General features: G+C 34.9%; 1 protein-coding gene across 5 annotated transcripts in view; it reads left to right on the top strand.

Annotated features, from left to right (window-relative positions):
- LOC149577233 (glutathione S-transferase TCHQD-like) overlaps window positions 1–20,716 on the top strand; it is a 39,381-nt gene extending 18,665 nt beyond the window's left edge. The window contains exons 2-5 of one of the 5 annotated variants that reach the window (XM_089822844.1): window positions 18,456–18,500; window positions 19,149–19,202; window positions 19,470–19,643; window positions 19,915–20,716. In XM_089822844.1, the coding sequence (XP_089678970.1) occupies window positions 19,525–19,643; window positions 19,915–20,500 (705 nt within the window). In that variant the 5' untranslated portion in view covers window positions 18,456–18,500; window positions 19,149–19,202; window positions 19,470–19,524 and the 3' untranslated portion in view covers window positions 20,501–20,716. Of the gene's footprint in view, window positions 1–10,025; window positions 10,087–18,455; window positions 18,501–19,148; window positions 19,644–19,914 lie in introns of all 5 variants that reach the window. The other 4 variants (XM_089822837.1, XM_089822855.1, XM_089822829.1 and 1 more) reach the window with 4 other exon arrangements.
- The last annotated feature ends 1,368 nt before the right edge of the window (window positions 20,717–22,084 follow it).

Genomic DNA, 22,084 nt, shown 5'->3' with positions numbered 1-22,084 from the left:
GTAATCATCCTTTGAATACAAATGCAACTGCGGGTAACATTCATGGACTTTGAGGTGTTGGCTTCCGCATCCAATTGGTCCTTTGCATCGTAGTCCATCATAATTTGTCCTCCGTGCTAGCATGTAGATGACATAGGAGCTCATGTAAAATTTCCTTGTATGCTCTAGATTCATCAACTGTTCATTTAGATTATCACTTATGAGCCCAGCCCAATCTATTCTGTCACCTTCCTCCATCACCTGCACAACAAAATACCACATCCAAGATTCAAACCTATAAGAATAAGGCATGCCAAATATGCAACTCAACATCATGACCATATCACTATATTCCCTCTGCAAGTCGAGCCATACTATTTCTTTCAGAATCTTGGAATGGTGCGGTCTATTCTTTTTCAACCATCTTTTGTTGATTATTTCTTCACAAAAAGTGATTCCAGATGTGTAGATTCTCAGTGCTTGCTCTTGTGTTTTTGTGACCATCCTTGGATTTGAAGGAATTCCAAATGCTTCAGAAATGGATGCCGGAGAAAAATCTGCCAGAATATTTTGTTCAGAATCTTGGATGGTTCTGTCTCTAGGACTGTAATGCTTGGTACATTCCACGATTAACTCTGGATGCTGAAAAGAAGGAGGGAAACCAGCTGCAGCAAAAATTCCACTTCTCACAATTTTTGTAGCCAGGTGTGTTGGGTGATAGTCGTTATATTCGAGCATTCTCCAGTTAAAATCTTTCAAATCAAGGCCGCCAAGATTTGTATCTCCAATTTCTGTCCACTTTGACACGATTTTGGATTCAGGATAGAATCCTCTCCTTTCATTCTTTATCAATTGTCCTTGTGTTTCTCCTGTTCCCCTGGGCTCTGCCATTTTCCTTTCTTGCAAAATAGAAAACGTACATACATAAGACTATGCAAGGAAAGTATTAAAAACAACAGATATGACTTGTCCATAAGACAAAGATTTTGGATTTTCGCCAAAATTTCCATACTCCTTTCAAGATTCACTTTTTAACACTTTGTGAGAAATATGAAATTTCACAACTCACTGCAACGGAAATTCCTTTTTGATAGGATTCAAAATCTTCTGTCGTGAATTCCCAAAAACTCCTCAACAATTTCAAAAGATTTCCCAAAAAAAATCTGCTTGCTTGAACTCCTCGAATCTTACTCCTATTCTCAATTTGCTCTTCAAATTTCTGTGTGAGCCTGAATGAATGAGAGGGTATCTTATATAAATCATTCTTCAAAAAGATGCCTTTAAAGCTACAGACTAAAATTAGGCAGTTGCTTTACTTAACCATCAAGGTTTCCATTTTTTTCGCCACTTGTCGCTTTTTGCTGTTTGATTCAAAAAATTGCTATTTTGATGCTTCCCCATTTTGATTTTTTTTTCTTTTATTAATTAAATATCAATTAACAAATCAATATTTAATTAATTTCCATATGAAAAAATCAAATTCATTTCCAACTTTTCTCCATCTTTTATTTTTTTTGGATTATTATTCAAAAAAAATCAAATTAAATACTAGTAAACTAATATTTAATTTTTAATGTAAATCCAAAAAATACTTTTTGAAGGAAAATCATTTTTTCGCTTTTCTTCTCTGAATCCAACTTTCACTTCATAAGAAATTTCATTCTTTTCCTCTAAAATTTTGGATTTTCCACAAAATTTTCAATTTTCTCGCTTTTCATGATTTTTTAACAAATTCTTGTGCTCCAATCAATTTATGGAAGTGGGTTTTCTATGAAATCAAGGATTTTATCTTTTTCAAAATATTCCTTACTCCGTTAAAACTTGCGCTCCACACTTTTATGAAAGCGGAATTTTGATGGAGTGAAGGAATTTGTCTTTTCGATGACTTCATCAAATTTGCGCTCCACACTTTTTGGGATCGGGCTTTTTCAGAATGAAGGATATGCAATTTTAAAATCGCTGGAGATTTTCATTAGTTGACCATTCCCTTAGTTCCACTGACCTGAGCTCCATGATTTTCGAGAATCCTGAATCCCAAAACAGAGTAATCATGTGTACAAGGATCGAGTTTTTCGGTTAGAATCCAAATCCAATGAAGACCATCACTACAAAAGTCGGTAAGCACCTTCAAAATCTGCCTTTCCCTAATTTATACTTGAAACTCGTAGCTTCATCCGGTGGAGTGACAAGAGTGGAGCCTTCGAACATCGACTCCTGTCACATCACAGAAATATTGGACCTGTTGATTCATAAACTGTCATCTTGGAAACTGAATGTGCCTTTGCCACAAATCTGGTATCATGTAGCTTTGAAAGTTAACAAGAAACTACAAAGATTTCCCAGAGTGGAGGATTTTTCTTTGCATGAAATTTCCTTCATTCCTGCCGAATTGCGCTCGATCCACCACTTCATGAAACCGGAATTTTGATGGAGTGAAGGACTTTATTCTATTCCTCCATTTCCTTGAAACTGCGCTCCATGATTTCCGGAGTGGGCTTTTTATGAAATGGCGGATTTTGTCTTTTTCAAAATTTTCTGCATCCACTCCAAATCTGCGCCACTGCATGCGAGAGCAGGGTTTTTGATGATTGGAGGATTTTTCCATATTCCTCCACTCTTGCTGACTTGCGCTCCACGTGTTATGGAAAGCGGGATTCTTATGGAGTGAAGGATTTTGGTTTTTTCCGTGACTCCTTCAGTCTTGCGCTCCGCAGAAGAAGGAAACAGCTGGCAAAAATTTCAAAAAAACGGAAGGGGGTCCCAGGCATGGGCGTGGTGTGACAGGCGGTCACAACACATACCACCAGAGTTTCAAGTTGAACATGGTAAGAGTCACAACACAAGGTTGGGCAGCAATAGAAAACATTTGGAATAGTCACCATGAACAAAAGAAAAGACCCCAACAGGGGGAAGTGTCAATTCTAATAGAAAATCTCAAAAGTGCACGTTTCAACAATAAGTCAACTCTGACAACTATCACAAAGAGAGCAATAGAGAAATTTGATGACTGATCCAAGCAAGGAAATACCAAAGTAATGCTATCCCAAGCAACATGTGGAAAGATCCACTGGCCAAATAAAATAAGGCATTAATCAAGTCACATTACATGTAATGATTGAGAATAGTTACACAAGAGGGATAAATTGCCACACAATGCTAAGGAGTACATCACCCTAGGCACGTTAGAGAATACACTAACACACATCAAATAGTATACCATCAATGATCTCATGCATATGCATAACTACAATTCCTTTATGAATGCAAACTGTTATTTCTTTCCATGTAGTGCAACAATACAATATTCAAGGTCATAGGTACAAGATCTTAGGTTCATCTAGTGCCATTCAAACCATACATTATTAAATGCATCATAAACACATAACTTTTCCTATGATTAAGAAACAAGCAATTTGGGGACATAAGTCATTAACCCAAATGATCTATTGCAATAGATTATTTCTTTTCACAATAATTTCACAATATGCATTCATTTCTCAATGAAAGGTGTTGATTTTTGGATCTGCCGCAAATTTATTAATTTTGCCTCTTTGGTATATGTTTTTCAAATGCATCAATCTCCCTTGTATTTTAGTGGGAATAAGGTTATGAAGAGACATGTTCCTTCATGGGACATGTCTATTCATTAATTACTTAATTAATATAATAACAAATTTTATGTATATCATTATTAATTTATCTCATATAATAATAACCTTATATCTCATATATAATTATTCATATGTTTATCTTATTAAAGCTACAAAACATTAGCACTCCCTCTTAGCTAGGGAGGATATACACAAGCTAAATATTACACCATTGATAATATTAAGCATGGCAAATTTTAAGGATATCTTTGATCATTTGATATCCACCATTTGATATCATAAGTGTTGGCCTCTAGAATATTAACATGTAATATTACCAAATACTCTGAGTAATGACCTACAAAATATCAACATATGATATTCACCATGCACTCAATAAGTTTTGATATCACATATGATATCATGAGTATTGGTCTTCTAGAATATTGACACATGATATTCACCAAGTACTCAAAAATGTTAGGTATCACATCTAATATCATGAGTATTGGTCTTCCATAATCGACACATGATATTCACCAAGTACTTAAAAAAATGTTTATAAGGTATGTGCACACATTCTCATAATGCGTACCATATAAACATCCACCATGCAAAGTATACTCTATCATGTTTTGCATAGACATCGTAAGATATCCATCATAATAGAAAATTAAGTTTTTGTAAGATCGCCACCTTTCAATAACTTGATGATCATTTGGAAGTTGTCACTTTCTCATGATGAACATAGGGGGTAGGCCGATCAAATCATGCAATCATACACACGATATCAAAAGTTTACATGAAGTCAAAACTCCCTCTTATTCTGATATGATCAAGATCTTCAAAGATTAACTGATACATATCTTCTATCCGTTCCTTCAGACAAATGTGTTAGACTCCTTTTAAACATCAATCTTTTTAGCTCCTTTATTTTGAAGAAGTGTCACTCTCTCTGAATCTCCATTTTCCTGCAATAACATTCTCAGAGGAAAAGATTAAGGCACATAGCTCTTGGTTATATAAATAAAAATGTCAACATGAATGTTAGTAATTTAACTCATGCCCATTACTAACAACAGCATAAATGATTATAACATCTCTCTTTATTTTCTATAATAGAATTAAGATAACACAATACTGAATTTCTATATATACGACTTTCCCTTAGATGAAATATTCTCCTAGAAGTTCAATGTTTATATTTCATTTCATTTATATTTCAATAACAATATTAGTAACTAACAGTAATACTAATAACTTATATTGTTTAACATATTTATATGTAACGAAACATAATATTAAGTTATTAAACATCATTCTTAAATTAAGAGATTCTCCTTATGAATTCTCTTTTATATACATACCTATATAAAAAATGATGTTTGCGAAGAACTTAAAATAATATACCTCTTATATTTACTGCCCATTTTCCTTTATCATGTGTCGACTACTGTAATCAGGCGATTCATCACATTTGATCACTCATGATATGTATTCCGATCCTCTTTGATTCTAACATGGTGTTTTACCTTACTGTTATGATATTTTACCTTACTGTTACTTATATCATAAATGTCCTTTAATGACATTATTGGTGCTCTTGTTCTACGTGGCATTCATACCTTAGGGGTTGGTTTGTTATCATTTCGTCCTTTGCTGATGTTCCATCCACGTGGCATATTAAGAAGTTACGAAAGGGAGGTGATTGTTTGTGATAGTTTGTGAGCTCTGTCCACTACTTCACACATTTTCACAGATGCCCATTGGATAAATTTCCAAACTCATAATTATTTTCTATATCATTCCCAAATCTTTCCTATCCCTCCCATTTTCCTTTATCATGTGTTGACTACTCTAATCCGGTGATTCGTCACATCTGATGACTCACGACATGCATTCCGATCCTCTTTGATTGTAACGTGCTGTTTACCTTACTGCTACTTCTATCATAAAAGTCCTTGAATGACATTATTGGTGCTCTTGTTGTACGTGGCATTCATACCTTAGGGGTTCAACTTGTATTGTCTTCTGTCTGTTATCATTCTGTCCTTTGCTGACGTTCCATCCACGTGGCATGTTAAGAAGTTATGAAAGGGAGGTGATTGTTTGTGATAGTTTGTGAGCTTTGTCCACTGCTTCACACATTTTCACATACCCCCATTGGATAAATTCCCAAACTCATAATTATTTTCTATATCATTCCTTAGATCTTTCGCATCCAACCATTTTGTTGCAAATCTTGTTTTCCTTCAACATGTGCATTTCCAAATAAAGATTTATCTTTTATAAATGCTTTGAGGAGTGTGGAGAATGATAACTCGGGTAAAGAGGCAGCTGTTTATAACAAGGTGTGACTCAGTCTTTTCTTTCACATATCGCAAATATTTTTACCCAAGAGCTTTCAAACCTACAATCGCTACAAGTTTGATGCCACCTTTGTCCATGCTTCGAGGAGTGTCTAAACCAATTCCAATTGAGTCCAGAGGTGGGTAGAAGGAGTGCTAGCTGTAACAGGCTGCAAGGCATTAACTAGCATGAAAACCTGATGACTAATTATTTAGCGCTGAATACAAGGCAATTGAGTTCTGTCATAGCCTTCCAAATTACTTCTGACACAGCCTTCCAGATTTATTTTAAAAAAAAGACAAGCCAAGTTTGTCTTTTGTTTAGCGACCTATTATAAAGTCACTGTGTAAGCACAATGGAAGATATATATATATATATATATATTTTGTTCCTTCTATATGTATCAATGATTCTCAATATTTAATCACAACCCTCTTTCTAAACCCTCTTTGCTATTGCAGACATTGCAACATCGAACATGCAATGCTAAATTTTCGAAGTACATATATATTCTATTCAATTTGCAGTCTGGCTCTGTTACCATGTTGATTTTTTGGATCTGCTGCAAATGTATTAATATTTGCCTCTTCGGTATATGTTTTTCAAATGCAGCAATCTCCCTTGTATTTATATTGGGAACAAGGTTATGAAGAGACATGTTCCTTAATGAGACATGTCTATTCATTAATAATTAATATGACAGCAAATATATATATAATTATTAATTTATCTCATATAATTATAAACCTTATTTCTCATACATTATATCTCATATATAATTATTCATATGTTTATCCTACCAAAACTACAAAACATTAACAAAAGGAAACATTTCATTACTATAATGAGGTGACATTGAGTAACAAATACATTTCACATCATTCACTTTTAATTAGCAGAACACAATAACACAATGCACCATACTCTACACGGAACAACATGAGGCACTCAAGGCCAAAACAAGGATACCAATTAGTGACTCTAACTAAGGGGTCACACAAGCAACCAAGCCACGCTAAGGTACAACAATCCCAACTGCACAATAGAGGTTGACATAATGCACCAGAAGACATGCTAGACGAAGGAACAACATAGTCCAAGTTGCAAAGGCATCCACACACCTAGACCACACAGTGGTCACTAACCACTCATATCCTTGAGCAACAACCCACAAGATGGCCTAGGATGCTCTGATGAGGTTCTAACAAAGGGGTATCATCCATCCTTGAAAGGTGCACTGAACAAGAAGATTCTCTTCCTTCTCACATTACTTGTGTCACATCTACTGGGTAAGCAAGTTCATCCCAAGTAGTTACCCAAGCAACAAGATATCACGAGTTCAAAAAGAGACACTGGTACTCACAGAACAACATCATCAACCATATGGGCAACATATACACAGAGATCCCAATGTTTGAACATGGGCTCCAATACCAGATGTAATGCCCCACTCAGAGATCCTTGGAAACAAGGATAAATATAGACTAACATATTTTTTTTGGTTAAGTTAAAGCATAAATACAAGCATAGAATCATATAAGAGATTGCAACAAAAGACAACTAACCAAACAACCAAAGATTCCAAGCATTCATCACTTACAAACGCATGCATTTCAGACTACATGCATTTAGCATACAATATTCATTTAAAAACCCAAACATAAGTTCCTAGGGGGTTAAACCATACAAGTTCATTTACTGGTCTAAAACATACCCATGACGAAATGACAACTCTGACCCAAATACATCCGATAAGAGAAAAAATGGGATGGGATGCAAAACATGGCGATCCCAAAAACACCCTAAATAAAAACATCTTGGGATTCGATGAAATCAAAATTGAAAACCCGTTGAGCAAACATGTCTAAACTATAAGGAAAATCAAGCAAAATTTGACTTCTAGACATACATGCAAAATTTGGCAGCATAACAGCGTCTAAACTTGCATTTCTAAATTCCCACGAAGAAGAAATGCTCATCGTTGTCTAATCGGGTGATGGAATTGCATAAAAAACGGAGGGGAATACTAGTTCGCCACTCCCTAACATTTAGCAACTGAAAATGGAAACGAAAACAAAGTAAAACTAAATAAATGAGAAGCCCCTTCCTCTCACGCTTGGTAAAAACCAATAAGGGAGTGAATAAAATAAGTACCCTACCAAATCGAACGAAACCATCGACATAGCGGAGCAATCCAGATACAACTCCAACGATATTGATCTCGCGAAGATCCACCAAGCCAAATTCTTGTTGAATTCTCCCAAGAGGGTTTTGAGAAATTTCCTCCAGAACTATGAAATGATAAAGTGAGAAGTGAGTATAGAAAACTCACTTTTGGCATAATCTAAGCACTTTATCAAGTGACTTATAAAATAGATTATTAACCCACTAAATAATCTATTTGCCCCTTTCCCAAATTAAATAAGGCAATTCCAATTAAATTGGAATCCAATTGCGAAAAATTAGACAGGAAATAAAATAAATAAAATAAAATAATAAAAATCCCTCTAACCCATTAAATCAGCATTTAATTTAATAATTCCTGCGACAATTGCAAAACCTCAAATGCACAGACACACTAACAGGTCTGAATCACATATTGCATTATGAATCTGGATTACCGATTATCGGAGGGTTATTAATAACAAATAAAAAAATACATTGCCCATACAGGGACAACATTGGTTCAACATGAAAGGTCAGATCACTAACTCCATGTGCCGCTGGCGGCGATATAAGTCTTGCATAGTAAACGAACACAATCAAGTGTAGATGCACGGTTTATAATAGTTGAAGCACCAAGTATGCGTAACCATGAAATAAAGCTTCTAATTTAAATTTTATTTAAATAATCCATTTAAATAATCAAATTGCATTATTGTATAAGTCTACTATAAGAACCTGATAAATATGTAGTACATAAATCCATGAGTCCAATATGGATAGCTCATTTCCAATTATTCTAAGCATTTAATAATGAAAATAACAACCAAAATGCCTAGCTACATAAAAGACAAAATATAACACATGATCTCAGATGATCATTCTATGGTAACATTACAATTCTCCAATATAAGATACAAAAAAAATGTACACCAGTGATCACATCTCAAGGGTAATCATGGAATATCATCGTGATACCATAGTAATCCAGGTAACCACTAGCACAACCTCAGTGAAACCATCAAACATGTCATAATCACATGAATCGGGCATAAAACATGATCAACCTGATGATATAATAACATAAATCAATTTACCCTAACAGTGTAGGCTACTCACGGTTCCTAACAAGATCACTCACAAAGCAAGAACATCAAGATTGCATCCATTAGGATGACTTACATAAATCAAATGGGAGAGGCACTACAAAGGAGTAGATGAAAATGTTGTTGAGTTACTTGGAATTGGAATTTTATATGTTCTTAATGATATGCTTGTTTGTTTATCATAAACAATTTTTCATTTTCCTGTGAATTAGAAAAATTCCAAAATCAAGATAGGCAGTCTAGGAGTCAGAAATTTTGTTACAAATTTAAGATGAATAGAGCTAGCAAATATACTATTTGCTTTTCAAACATTAATATAACATTTGCTATTCAATTGAGGTTGTTTCCCTGCAGGACATGTTCTCATAGATCCTGCAGGACATGTTCTTATGGATTAACTTCTTTTTTCCTTCATTTTGTAGCAATAATCTCTGGTTAGTATTACATTCTCTTTTCTTCCAAGGTCCCTTGGAATTCTAATATTCATGTTCACCATGCTACACCAAATCTTCTGCAAAACTTTAAACTATTGTAAAGATCTTAAACAACTCATAGCTTTGTTTAATTGTTTTGGCTCTTTCATTGTTATTGGATAATATTCAGGCAGGTCCTGTAACCCCTTATGGTTTTCTACTCTCTTTCTCTTTCCCTCCTGTAATGCATGTGCTTCTTGCGTTCAATTTTCCTATTGAAGGCTATTTGGCATTGAGTTGACTTTTGTGCAGCTGTGCTAATCTTTCTCTTTTTATATTATATAGTTCGAGGTTGCTCTAGTTAAAAATTTCTTTGCTTGGTCTTGTTTAACAGTTCTTTTTCTGCTGTTTTGTTCTATGTTCAGTGACTGCTCAACTCTTTCGCTGATCATCATTTGATGCTTCCATATTTTGAAAGGAATTATTGTAATGTATTTTTTCTTTTGGAATTTGGGGATTATTGAATCTTTCCTTATGCCATCTGCTCTTTTTCTAATATTTTTCATACTATATTTGTATGGTTGTTATTTTATGGGCAGAGTCAGCGTCCATGCTCAATAAAGACTGTACATTTGAAGAGGAATTTTCATTAATACGTTGTTTTCCAGAACATAATTTAACGAACTGTTTATGGTTATCAAACTTGCAGAAGTGCAAGCCATTCTTTACAGGAGAATATGGTCTTATTTCATGTACAAAATCCTTTGACTGTGTACACAATATCTTTAATGTTTGCAGCCTGTGTGACATTGCAGCTTGAATGCAAATTTCTCTTCATCTGCATCTCATTATAGTACGCTTCTGTTACCTAACCAATAAAATCTTGTTTCTTTTCCTTGTAATTTTTGAGATACCTTTATTACAAAATCTCATAGGTTTTTTATTGTTGAAATTTTGGTAGTCCCATATTCTTTGTTAATTACACAATAACCATCTAGGATGGCATTACACATGATGCTAGCTTGCAATACTTTGCATTTATGGTTATTTCTGTACTTTTCCAAATAACTGTATTTTTGCAAGTGAATTGCTTCATTCTTTTTGTCATTATCTTCATCTTCTACATCTCTGTTGCCATCATATTGTCAATCTTTAAAATTGTCAACATCATTGACTTCTGCCATTTGCCTTTTCCAGCTGTGTTATTTATAATATTGGCAGCTCAAAACATGAATTTAGTTTGTAAGTCCTAAAGTGGATATGTCAACGCTTCCCTTCTCTAATAGTAAAATTGCTTTAGGTGCTTGTGGGTTCCATTGCCTTATAATTGTTAACAATGCACGTGAGAGAAAGATCATAGAATAATTGAACAATCATGAAATTTGGCCATCAAAGAGATGACCTAATACACACTTAAAAATCTCTCAAAATTCAAATATCTAAATCTAGAATCTTAAACATGAAAGTACTTTGACAGTTTTTAAGTTGGCAACTTGATCTTCAGCTGCAAAGCTAAGGATTTAGACATCAGCATGCAGACATTTTTTTTATGTTTGTAGGCTCATGGATGAAGACACGGTTCAGGTCATATACAGTTATCATAATTGCATTGGTGGACTCGAATATTTACGCACAAGTGAGACAACATTTAAATTGCCAACTTGAGAGAAAATAAATCGTCTCCTTGTTTCTTACAAAATTTCTGTACATGACAATGATACAGAACCAACTTTATTTGTAGGTGATTATAAGTGGTGTGGAAAACAGCTTTATGCTTTATTTGTTTTTCAATGTAAGTCTTCATGTATCTTTGATAATCAAAAGACATTTGTCTAAAACTATATTTTGTAACTGATATAAAAATTGTAACAAGACATGCTTGTAGAACCCTAGATATGAGAGCATTGACAAGTAAGTCATTGTTGACAAACTGACTTTTCTAAGAGGAAAAGAAAGTGGGGTTTTGCAGATATGTCAAGTTTAGTAGTTAGTTGTGATGTAGGAGCATCTTGGGTTGACGTGTTATCCTGCTCATTTGTGTTCATTCTGCTAGTTGTTGCCGAGTTGCAGCCATTGCCAAGTGCCAGTAATTTTGCAGTTAAAGCCGAGTTGAAGTTATCCCACGTCATGTTAACACTCGGGTTAGTGTGTTATCTCATCTCACTTTGCAGTGTGTGCCAAGCTATCCTCCATGTGTCGAGCTATCCTTTATCTACCAAGTGATCCTTCATGTGCTGAGCTTTCCTGTTGATGCTGAGTGTTAGCATTTTGGACATGCTTTCTGTGTTTTTGGTGTGAGCTGACTTGCGAGATTTATTTTGATCGCGACATTTATGATAAGATCTTGTCTTGGGATGTGTTCAGACCATTGTTGGGTCGACCTTTCTATTTTGTAATGTTCTAGATTGTTCTATAAGCTGTTTTGCAAGTATAAATAGGGTGTTTAGGCTTAGAGTTAGGGCAGTTTTTGGAGAGTTTAGAGAAAAAATGGAAGTTTGGAAAGTTTGTTGCATATGTGTCTAGAAGGTGCGAATTTGAAGCTAGATCTTGGATCTGGAATGTATTTTGTATCCGGCCGTAACCTAGAAGGCCTTACAATTGGGCACGTATGCTAATATTTTGTAAAATCAAATAAAGAATTTGTTCTCTCTTTCTTGGTGCTGTTCTCTTTGTGTGTTTGCTTCCATTGTGTTAACTCTGCAAGGTTGGTTTGGATTGCTGGGTGTGCCTTTGGCCCTAGTTATTCTTGCCCTCCTTGCATCAGGTTGTATCAGAGCTTAAGATTCGTCCTTGTGAAGATTGGATCATGTAGAACCCTGATTCGGATTTGGTTGTAGGTTTGCAGATCTGTAGATCTGCAGATTTGACCTATAACTTGCAGAGGTTTATGATTTTGCAGGAACCTGAATTTTAAAGATGGTTTGTGGTAGAGGAAATGTCGATAATGCCATATTGAATACATTGAGACAAATTGCAGCCAAATTAGATGCTGTGGAGACAGCCTAGAGGAGAGGAGCACATCTTGAGGATGTGAGTGATGATGAAGCGGTAGCACCAAACCCTAATCCAGAACCTGAAGATCAAGATGAGGAAAGATTGTTGAGAGTATTGTCTAGGGCACATTCGAAGCCTGCTATAGAAGTTGTCCCTTATGACAGAAAGTTGGACACCAATGTTGTGTTGGATTGGATCTCAGATATAGAGAAGTTCTTTGAGTATGAAAACACTCCTGATAATAGGAAGGTGAAACTTGCAGTTACTAGGCTGAAAGGTCATGCTTCATTCTGGTGGGAGCATTTGCAAACTGATAAGCAAAGCAGAGGAAAGGAAAAGATCAGAACTTGGGTGAAAATGGTGAACAAGGTAAAAAACAAATTCCATCTTGTTGATTGCCAAGTTAGCTTGTTGAGAAAGATGCAAAATTTCAGACAAAAAGATATGACTGTGGAAGAGTATACTGAGGAATTTTATAGATTGGACATTAGATCTAGACATGCGGATGATGATATTGAGAAAATTGCAAGATATCTAAATGTATTGAGATCCGGAATTCAAGATGAAATAAGTTATGTGAAATTGGAAGATGTGGAAGAAGCATATTAATATGAATTGAAAGCTGAGGAGATCTTGACAAAGAAGCATGAACAAAGACAAAGAGGTAGAGGTGGTAGATTTAAGAGAGGTAGAGGTAGATCTTATGGTGAAGGTGGCAGTTTTGACAGTTTTGTGCAAGATAAAGGAAAATTTAAATGGAAGAATGATGACAGAGACAAGATCGAGTGGAAAGGTGGTAGTGCATATCGAGGAGGTATTGGTTCTTACTGAGGAAGAGATAATTCTTATTCTAGAGGTGGTTTTCGTGGTAATTGTTTCAGATGTGGTAAAGAAGGGCATAGATCTTTTGAATATAAATCTTCTGAAAGTGGGCAAAATAATAGAAATGCTGTGATTCAAGAAGACATTGAGAGTTTACCAAGTGGACCTGAGATTAGAGAAAATCTGATGGTGAGAAAAACATTATGTAATAAGGGAAGTGATGAGGAACCTGTCCTTAGAAGAAGTCTTTTCAAAACTAGATGTAAGATGGCTGGAAAATGTTGCAAGGTGATCATTGATAGTGGAAGTTTTACAAATTTGGCATTAGAAGAGCTGGTTACAAAGTTGCAGTTGGAGAGGCTGAAGCATCTCAAACCCTATCATGTTTCATGGATCAAAGATGAGCATAAGATATTGGTAAGTGAGCAATGCATTGTGAAGTTTTAGATTGGACATTACATTGATGAAGTTTTGTGTGATATTATGCCTATGGATTGTTGTCATATTTTGTTAGGTAAACCTTGGCAATATGATAGATATGTTGTACATGATGGAAGATTGAATCAATATACCCTTTGAGTGAATGGGAAGAAACTTCAGATTGAAAGTCCAGATGAGGTTAATTGTACTGTAATTTGCATTGTTAATGGGAAACAATTTGAAAAAGAAGTGAAGAAGAATCAAGTTTGTTTTGCTATAATTCCTAGAGGACTGAGTTTGGGTAGTAATGACCGAGTGACAGCAGAAGCTAGTAATGACCGAGTAACAACAAATAGTGGTAGCCAAGTACCAGAAGAAATCACAGAATTGCTGAATGAGTATAAAGAGATTGTTGCTGAGGATATTCTTGATGGTTTACCACTATTAAGAAGTATAAGTCATTGTATGGATATGATTCTTGGAGCTAGTTTGCCGAACAAAACACCATATAGATTGACACCTACAGAGAACAAAAAAACCTAACAGATAAGTGCATGAATTGCTGCAAAATGGATTAATCAGAGAAAGTTTGAGTCCATGTGTTGTACTTGCTGTATTAGCACCTAAGAAGAATGGAGAATGGAGAATGTGTACTGATTCCAGAGCTATTAACAAGATCACAATGAAATATAGGTTTCCTATGCCGAGGATGGACGACATAGTGGATTGTTTGAGTGGAGCAAAGTATTTTGCCAAGATTGATTTGAAGAGTGGCTATCATCAGATCAGAATCGGAGAAGGTGATGAATGGAAGACTGCTTTCAAGACAAAAGATGGTTTGTATGAATGGTTGGTTATGCCTTTTGGTTTGACTAATGCACCTAGTACTTTCATGAGGTTGATGAATGAAGTTATGAAAAGATTTTTGGGTAAGTTTGTGATTGTTTATTTGGATGATATTCTGATATTCAGTAAGGCTAAGGAAGAACATCTTGAGCATGTTAGACAAGTATTATAGAGATTGAAAGAGAAGTTGATGATTAATCTAAAAAAGTGTTCTTTTTTGCAAGAAGAGATTGGGTATTTGGGATTTGTTATTTGAGCTGATGGTTTGAGAATGGATACTGAGAAGGTTAAAGCAATTTTGGAATGGCCTACACCTGAGAATGTGGGTGAGGTAATATCATTTCATGGTTTGGCTAGTTTTTACTTGAAGTTTATAAATAATTTTAGTGTTGTTTGTAATGCTATGAGTGAGACAATGAGAGGACATAAAAAGAATTCAAGTGGACACATGGAGCTGATAAGAGTTTTGAGACTTTGAAACAAAAGGTTGCTGAGTTACCTGTATTGGCTTTGCCTGATTTCAACAAGGTATTTCAAGTTGAATGTGATGCAAGTGGTAGTGCAATAGGCGCTGTATTAAGTCAAGAAGGTAAACTTGTTGTTTTCTTTAGCGAGAAGTTGAATGATGCTAAAATGAAGTATTCTGTGTATGATTAAGAGTTTTATGCTATTGTTCAAGCTTTGAAGAAGTGGAGACATTATTTGATTTCTAAGGAGTTTGTGTTGTATATTGATCATAAAGCTTTACAATACTTGGGAAGTCAACATAAATTGAATTAGAGACATATGAAGTGGGTTGAGTATATGCAAAGTTTTATATTTGTGATTAAGCATAAGAGTGGAGTTACTAACAGAGTTGTTGATGCATTGAGTAGAAGATGTTCTTTGTTGACTGAAATGAAGGTTGAAGTTGATGAAATGAAAGAGTTGTATGATATTGATCCTGATTTTTCTGAGGTGTGGAGAGAGTGCAGAGCACCAAATCTGATAGATCACACTAGTAAGTATGATGAATATTTCATTCAAGAAGGTATGTTGTTCAAAGTTATTCAATTGTATATTCCTAGAAGTTCTATGAGGTTGAATTTGATTAAGGAAAAGCATAGTGGTGGATTCGCTGGACATTTTGGAATTGATAAAACATTGAGTTTGCAAAGAGAAGTATTACTGGCCACAGATGTATAAGGATGTTCAGAAATTTGTGAAGAGTTGTGGAGTTTGTCAAGTTGCAAAAGGAGTAAGTTAGAATACTGGATTGTATACACCTATTTTTATTTCTGAGGAACCTTGGAGTGACATTAGTATGGATTTTGTTCTTGGATTGCCTAAAATAGCAAAGGGGTATGATTCTATATTTTTTTTGTGGATAGATTTTCTAAAATGGCTCATTTTATACCATGTAAGAAGACATCAGATGCTAAGCATGTTATTGAACATTTCTTCAAAGAGATTGTTAGATTGCATGGATTATCAAGAAGTATTATGTTTGACAGAGACAGTAAGTTTGTTGGTTATTTTTGGAGAACTTCGTGGAAGATGGGTATTGAGTTGAAGTTTAGTGCTACATTCCATCCACAAACTGATGGATAGACAGAGGTTGTGAATAGAAGTTTGGGTAATTTGTTGAGATGTTTAGTTGGAGATGAAACGCATAATTAGGAGATGGTATTGGCACAAGCTGAGTTTACATATAATAATTCTGTGAATAAGAGTACAGGGAAGACACCTTTTGAGATTGTTACTAGAATGAAGCCTAGAGGAGTATCAAATTTAAGGGATGTTGCTGGTGAAGAGAAGTGCTACAGGAGAAAAATTTGTTGATTTTATGGAGTCTTTGCTTAAGGAAGTGAAGCTGAAGTTGGAACAAAGTAATCATAAGTACAAGGAGAATGTTGATAAGTCTAGAAGACATCATGTTTTTGAAGTTGGTGATGAGGTGATGGTTCATTTGAAGAAAGGAAGATTTTTGGTTGGAACATATGGTAAGCTGAAGATGAAGAAGTTTGGAGCTTGTAAGATCTTGAAGAAGTTTGACAGTAGAAATGCTTATGAAGTTGAGTTACCTGATGACATGGATATATCTCTTATATTCAATGTTGCCGATCTATATAATATCACGAGTCAGATGATAAAGTTGTTGTAGCTAATGATTATCCTAAGAAGCAAATTGAAGAGGTTGAACAGATATTGGATCAGAGAGTTGGTAAAAGCACAAGAGGAAAAGACTACTATGAATATTTGGTGAAGTGGAAGAATAGACCAATTGAAAATGCTACATGGATTTCTTGATTTGAGTTGGATTCAGCTCAAGTTGTGACACTTGCATGATTCAAGAGAATCATTTCTTTCTACCCTGGTTGTTTAATGCAAGAGAATCTTGGGTTGATGTGTTATCCTGCTCATTTGTGTTCATTCTGCCAATTGTCGCTGAGTTACAGTAATTGCCGAGTTGCAGCGATTGCCAAGTGCCAGTAATTTTGTAGTTTAAATCATTTGAAGTTATCCCACATCATGTTAACACTTAGGTTAGTGTGTTATCCCATCTCACTTTGTAGTGTGTGCCGAGTTCCACAATGTGTGCCGAGCTATCCTTCACGTGCTGAGTTTTCTTGTTGATGCCGAGTGTCAGCATTTTGGACGTGTTTTTTGCATTTTTGGTGTGAGCCGACTTTCGGGATTTATTTCAATCGCAACATTTATGATAAGATCTTCTCTTAGGATGTGTTCAGACCGTTGTTGGGTCGGCCTTTCTATTTTGTAATGTTCTAGAATGTTCTATAAGCTGTTTTGGCAAGTATAAATAGGGTGTTTAGGCTTAGAGTTAGGGCAGCTTTTGGAGAGTTTAGAGCAGAACTGGAAGGTTTGGAAAGTTTGTTGCATATGTATTTGGAGGGTGCAAATTTGAAGCTGGATTTTGGGATCTGGAATGGAATGTATTTTGTATTTGGCTGTAACCTAGAAGGCCTTACAGTTGGGCATGTATGTTGATATTTTGTAAAATCAAATAAAGAATTTGTTCTCTCTCTTGGTGCTGTTCTCTTTGTGTGTTTGCTTTCGTTGTGTTAACTCTGCAAGGTTGGTTTGGATTGCTGGGTGTACCTTTGGCCCTAGTTATTCTTTGCCCTCCTTGCATCAAGTTGCCCCACTACATAAGTAATGAGTGATAATAGAGATACAAATTTAATGAATAACATCAAGTTAAGTTGGCTTGATCTTGTGGGAAACTCCATGATTAAGAGTGCTTGAGATGGACCCCATGGGAGGTTCTAGTGCTTCAAATGTATGACCATTACTCCTAGGTGATGGATTCTAGGTAGACCATGTGTGGTCATGGGTTGAAAACTGATGTGAAGCTATGAAGTTGAATCCAGATAGAACATCACATACTTCAATACACAGTGAAGAAGACACCATATACGTGATAATGGCATCAAAGATTAATTCGGAGGAAGATATGTGAAATTCAGCAATGGCACTGTATTTTGCTACAAGTATTTGTCTTTTGCTCATACTGATGATTAATGATGATGCCTTTAATACTCTGCTTATCATCCATATCTTTTATTTTGGTGTATAAATATGTTCCTAATCTTTGAATCATGATCAATCACATTTTATCTACTATTTTATTTACTGAACAAATGCTGTTGTTTATTTTTTTCTTCCAACCTTTGCTGATAAATTCAAGAATATTGTCAAGTTTGTGTCTTGTTATTATGGAGAATCTTTATGATTACGTATGGATTATAAAATGTGCAATTTTTCCTTGACAGACCTATTGTGGAAAGCAGATCTACTTCTCATAGTCAGTGAAAGAGGTATTGAATGATTTATCAGAAAGCAGTCTTAGATATGAGCAATTTAGATGATTGTGGTTCAATTACAATCTTATGTGATGTCTCTATGTAAAGAATCCCACCCTTGTTCTTGCTTCATAGTATCTCCATTTAAGAGTTCTTTCCTACTGGACTTTCTAGAGAAAAAAATATTTTCTTGCAAAAATCAATTTTATGCCCTATGAAACACAAGTTCCAGGAACACAATTGAAGCTTCTTTTTTCCTACCGTGCTTCTGTAATTGGCCAGACCATGTTATCCAAACCTATACTTGGATCTACAATATTTCAGAGATCTACAATATTTCAGATTCTTTGATTTAGCATTCCAGTTTGCCATGCTTACTTTTTGAAGTGGCAGTTCATTGTTAGAGGCTATCAGATATATGAATTTGAAATAACATTCTCTGATTTACTAGAGACTTTTGTTGTACTCAAGTAAAGAAATTAAATATTTGAAAATTCTCTTGCATTTGCAACCAATATCCTCTGCACTGATGGTACAGAATTTATTACTGCAACAGTTGAATTTGTTAAATGCAAATTGCATTTTTCTTAATTACGTTCTTCTTAAATGTTGTGCTTGTGGAATTCTAAGCTCACTGCCAGGTGTTGTTATTGAATATGACAGAATTGTTGATTCAGACTGATTATCTGGGGACTATGCTATACATCCAAGCTCCAGGTGCATGGGCATCTCAAGCTTTCTATTAATCAACTATTGACGCAGTTATATTAGTTTGGTGAATGCATAGGTTTGGTGGGAGACTAAACAAACAATATAAAAGAGAAAATTTTCCCCACTATTCCTTCCTTATCTTGAACCAGCACAAGTTTTGAGCCTCAGATAGAGTTTAAGAAGTAACCTGCAAACTTATTTTATGGTGTCTGGAGATGCTGTAAATTATTCAAAAGAGATGCATTTATATCACCATCCGTTCTGCCTGAACAGTCAGAAGGTGCGACTGGCTTTGGAGGAGAAAGGCATAGATTATGTGTCTCACAAAATGAATCCGTTGAAGGGTAGAAATCTGGATTTGGACTTCTTTCGCATGAACCCGACTGGGAAAATACCAGTTTTTAAGAATGGTGACGTCATCATTTTTGATACACTTACTATCATTGAGTATGTATCTGTCTTCACAATTCACTTTCCTTTCATTTTAAAAAATATATATATATATATATATATATATATATAGCAAATGACTGCCTTAGAGTAGTCTAGAATTTGAATTCAAACAGACACTTCAATTGTTGCAAGGCTTTATAACATCTACCTTCGATTATTTTTTACTGTTTAGAGCACCGTCGTTTTTTTCACTCTGTTCAGGATTTGTTTATTTTCTGAAGGATGTGGATCACTTTAATGCCCATTAATGCCCATGAAACTTCAGGTACATTGATGGCATCAATGAACCCTTGGGGGGAAATGATGTAGACCATAGAAGAATGCTAGTGTGGATGCAGAAAATAGATGAATGGAATCCAAAGCTGTTCACCCTCAGCAACATTCCTCACAAGTATATTTTGTTCTTTTCAAGATTCAAGAGACAAGTTGCGATAGCAAGAATGGCTGAGAGTCCTGATCTTGCAGACAAATATCATCTGAAACTTCGAGGTGCTTATGCAACAGAGGAGCAACTGAAGGACCAGGATGCTGTGAATGAAAGCACAGAGAAACTTGTAAGTCTTCTTGAGGATGCCGAAGCCCAATTGGCAGAATCAAAATTTCTAGCAGGTGACAAGTTTTCAATGGCAGATGCAATGTTTGTTCCAATTTTAGCACGTATCGAGTTGTTGAGAAAGGAAAATGAATATATTGGCATAAGAACTCATCTTTTAGATTACTGGAATTGTGTGAAGGAGCGTCCAAGCTTTGGTGCTGTTATAGGCAAATATTTCTCAGGATGGAGAAAATATAAAAGTTTTTCGAGTACCTACACTAGTGTTTGGATTCGAAATGTATTAAAAAGGTACTGACTGTCATCTAACAGCTTTCAGATTTTCACTGAATGAGTGCCATTGGAGATGTGTTGATTGTTATTGATGTATATAAATATAATGTTAAACTTAAATTTATTTTAAAGTGTTTTAAACATTATCCACAGTTACAGGAAGCCAATTAATTGGTATTTCCTTTTTGGCCATGTAAAGTGCAACTTCTAAGAGGATATGTAAAAATAAGATTTTTAGTTTTGTTAGTGTTCCAATAATTTGTGATAATAATCTACAGTTATGAGAGACCAGTTATGGAAAATATATTTCCTAAATTGTATATTTTTCTGCTCTTCTTACCATATATAAATCCGAGATTACTCATCCAATTGATAAAAATGTTTTGACGAATCTAAGAGATTTGAGTGCTGCAATTTACTGAGTCCTCTTGCCAGGGCTGTAAATTTGAAATTGGCAATAGTCTGTCCACATTGGTAGAAAGACATTCATGCATTAAATGTAATAATTTGAATTCAGTTGCGCTTTAGATAGCTGTATTATGATATTTTCAAGCTGAAGTTTTAAATAGATTCAACATGTGGATGGAGTACTAGTAAATCAGATCTGTCTAGGTAGTATTTGGTAACTTTTATTTTATCATTATCTGATTTTGAAAATGAATAAATCAAGTTTAACCAGGTTGACTTGAAATGCCTTCACAATCAATTAGATATAGAAATATTCAATGCAAAGGATAAATTTCTACACTTGAAAACGAGCAGCTTGAATGTGGACATCCATGTTTTAGGATGAAAGTCCAGAACTGTTTTGTTGTAGAGCCTCTTGTTTTAACTTTTGATATCTTCTAGCATTTGGTGTGTCTTGGCAGTGAGTTGAATCTTGCATGCGTTTGGTGGATTTTGTGACTGAGTTGACTCTTGCATGCATATTGTAAATGCAGAGCACAAATTGCTGAAAATTTAATTAAAATAATAGATTTTCCTGTGCTTTCCTTGTGGTCGTAGCGAATTAGACAGAATTTGTAAAAGGATTGTTTTTATTTTTTTTGTATTTTTCAGATATAAGTTAAACAATAATTAACAACAGCAACAAATATGAAATAGACTGGAAACAACGCGCAATAATACAATATTCAGTCAATTAGAATAGTTGCGAAGACCATCTATTGGAGTTTGTGTCCCAATAGCTAGGCTCTGGGGTTTGCGTCCCAATCCTCTAAAATGACTCGTGAAAGCAAAATCGCAAATACGAAGAATAAAGATGTAAAAGATGATGAAAGAATGAGCCAACATCTTTTTTTATCTCCCTCTCAAAGCCAATTGAACCTTAAAGAGAGAACATGCTTTTCCCTTTATTATAAAATGACATCTTCTCAATTAAAAGGCTTTTATGTATAAAAAAAATACCAATTTCCTCAAATAACATAACTCGAGGTGTCCAAAGGTTTTCAGATAATGAAAATAAACTATAATAATTCAAGATCTTCCCAACGAGCTATAACACATAGGCCTGCTTGATCCCTAATTACTTCAATTAGCTATGTAAATAACTTTATTTTAATTTATTTAAACACAAACTTAGGAAATATTGTTTTATTCAACTGGAAAG

The sequence above is a fragment of the Cupressus sempervirens genome, chromosome 1 (assembly GCF_028749045.1).
Source record: "Cupressus sempervirens isolate cs-2001-9-10 chromosome 1, ASM2874904v1, whole genome shotgun sequence".
In the NCBI taxonomy this organism is placed as follows: Eukaryota; Viridiplantae; Streptophyta; class Pinopsida; order Cupressales; family Cupressaceae; genus Cupressus; species Cupressus sempervirens.
Note: the sequence above shows the minus strand (reverse complement) of the source record. Positions and strands in the feature narration are given on the sequence as shown.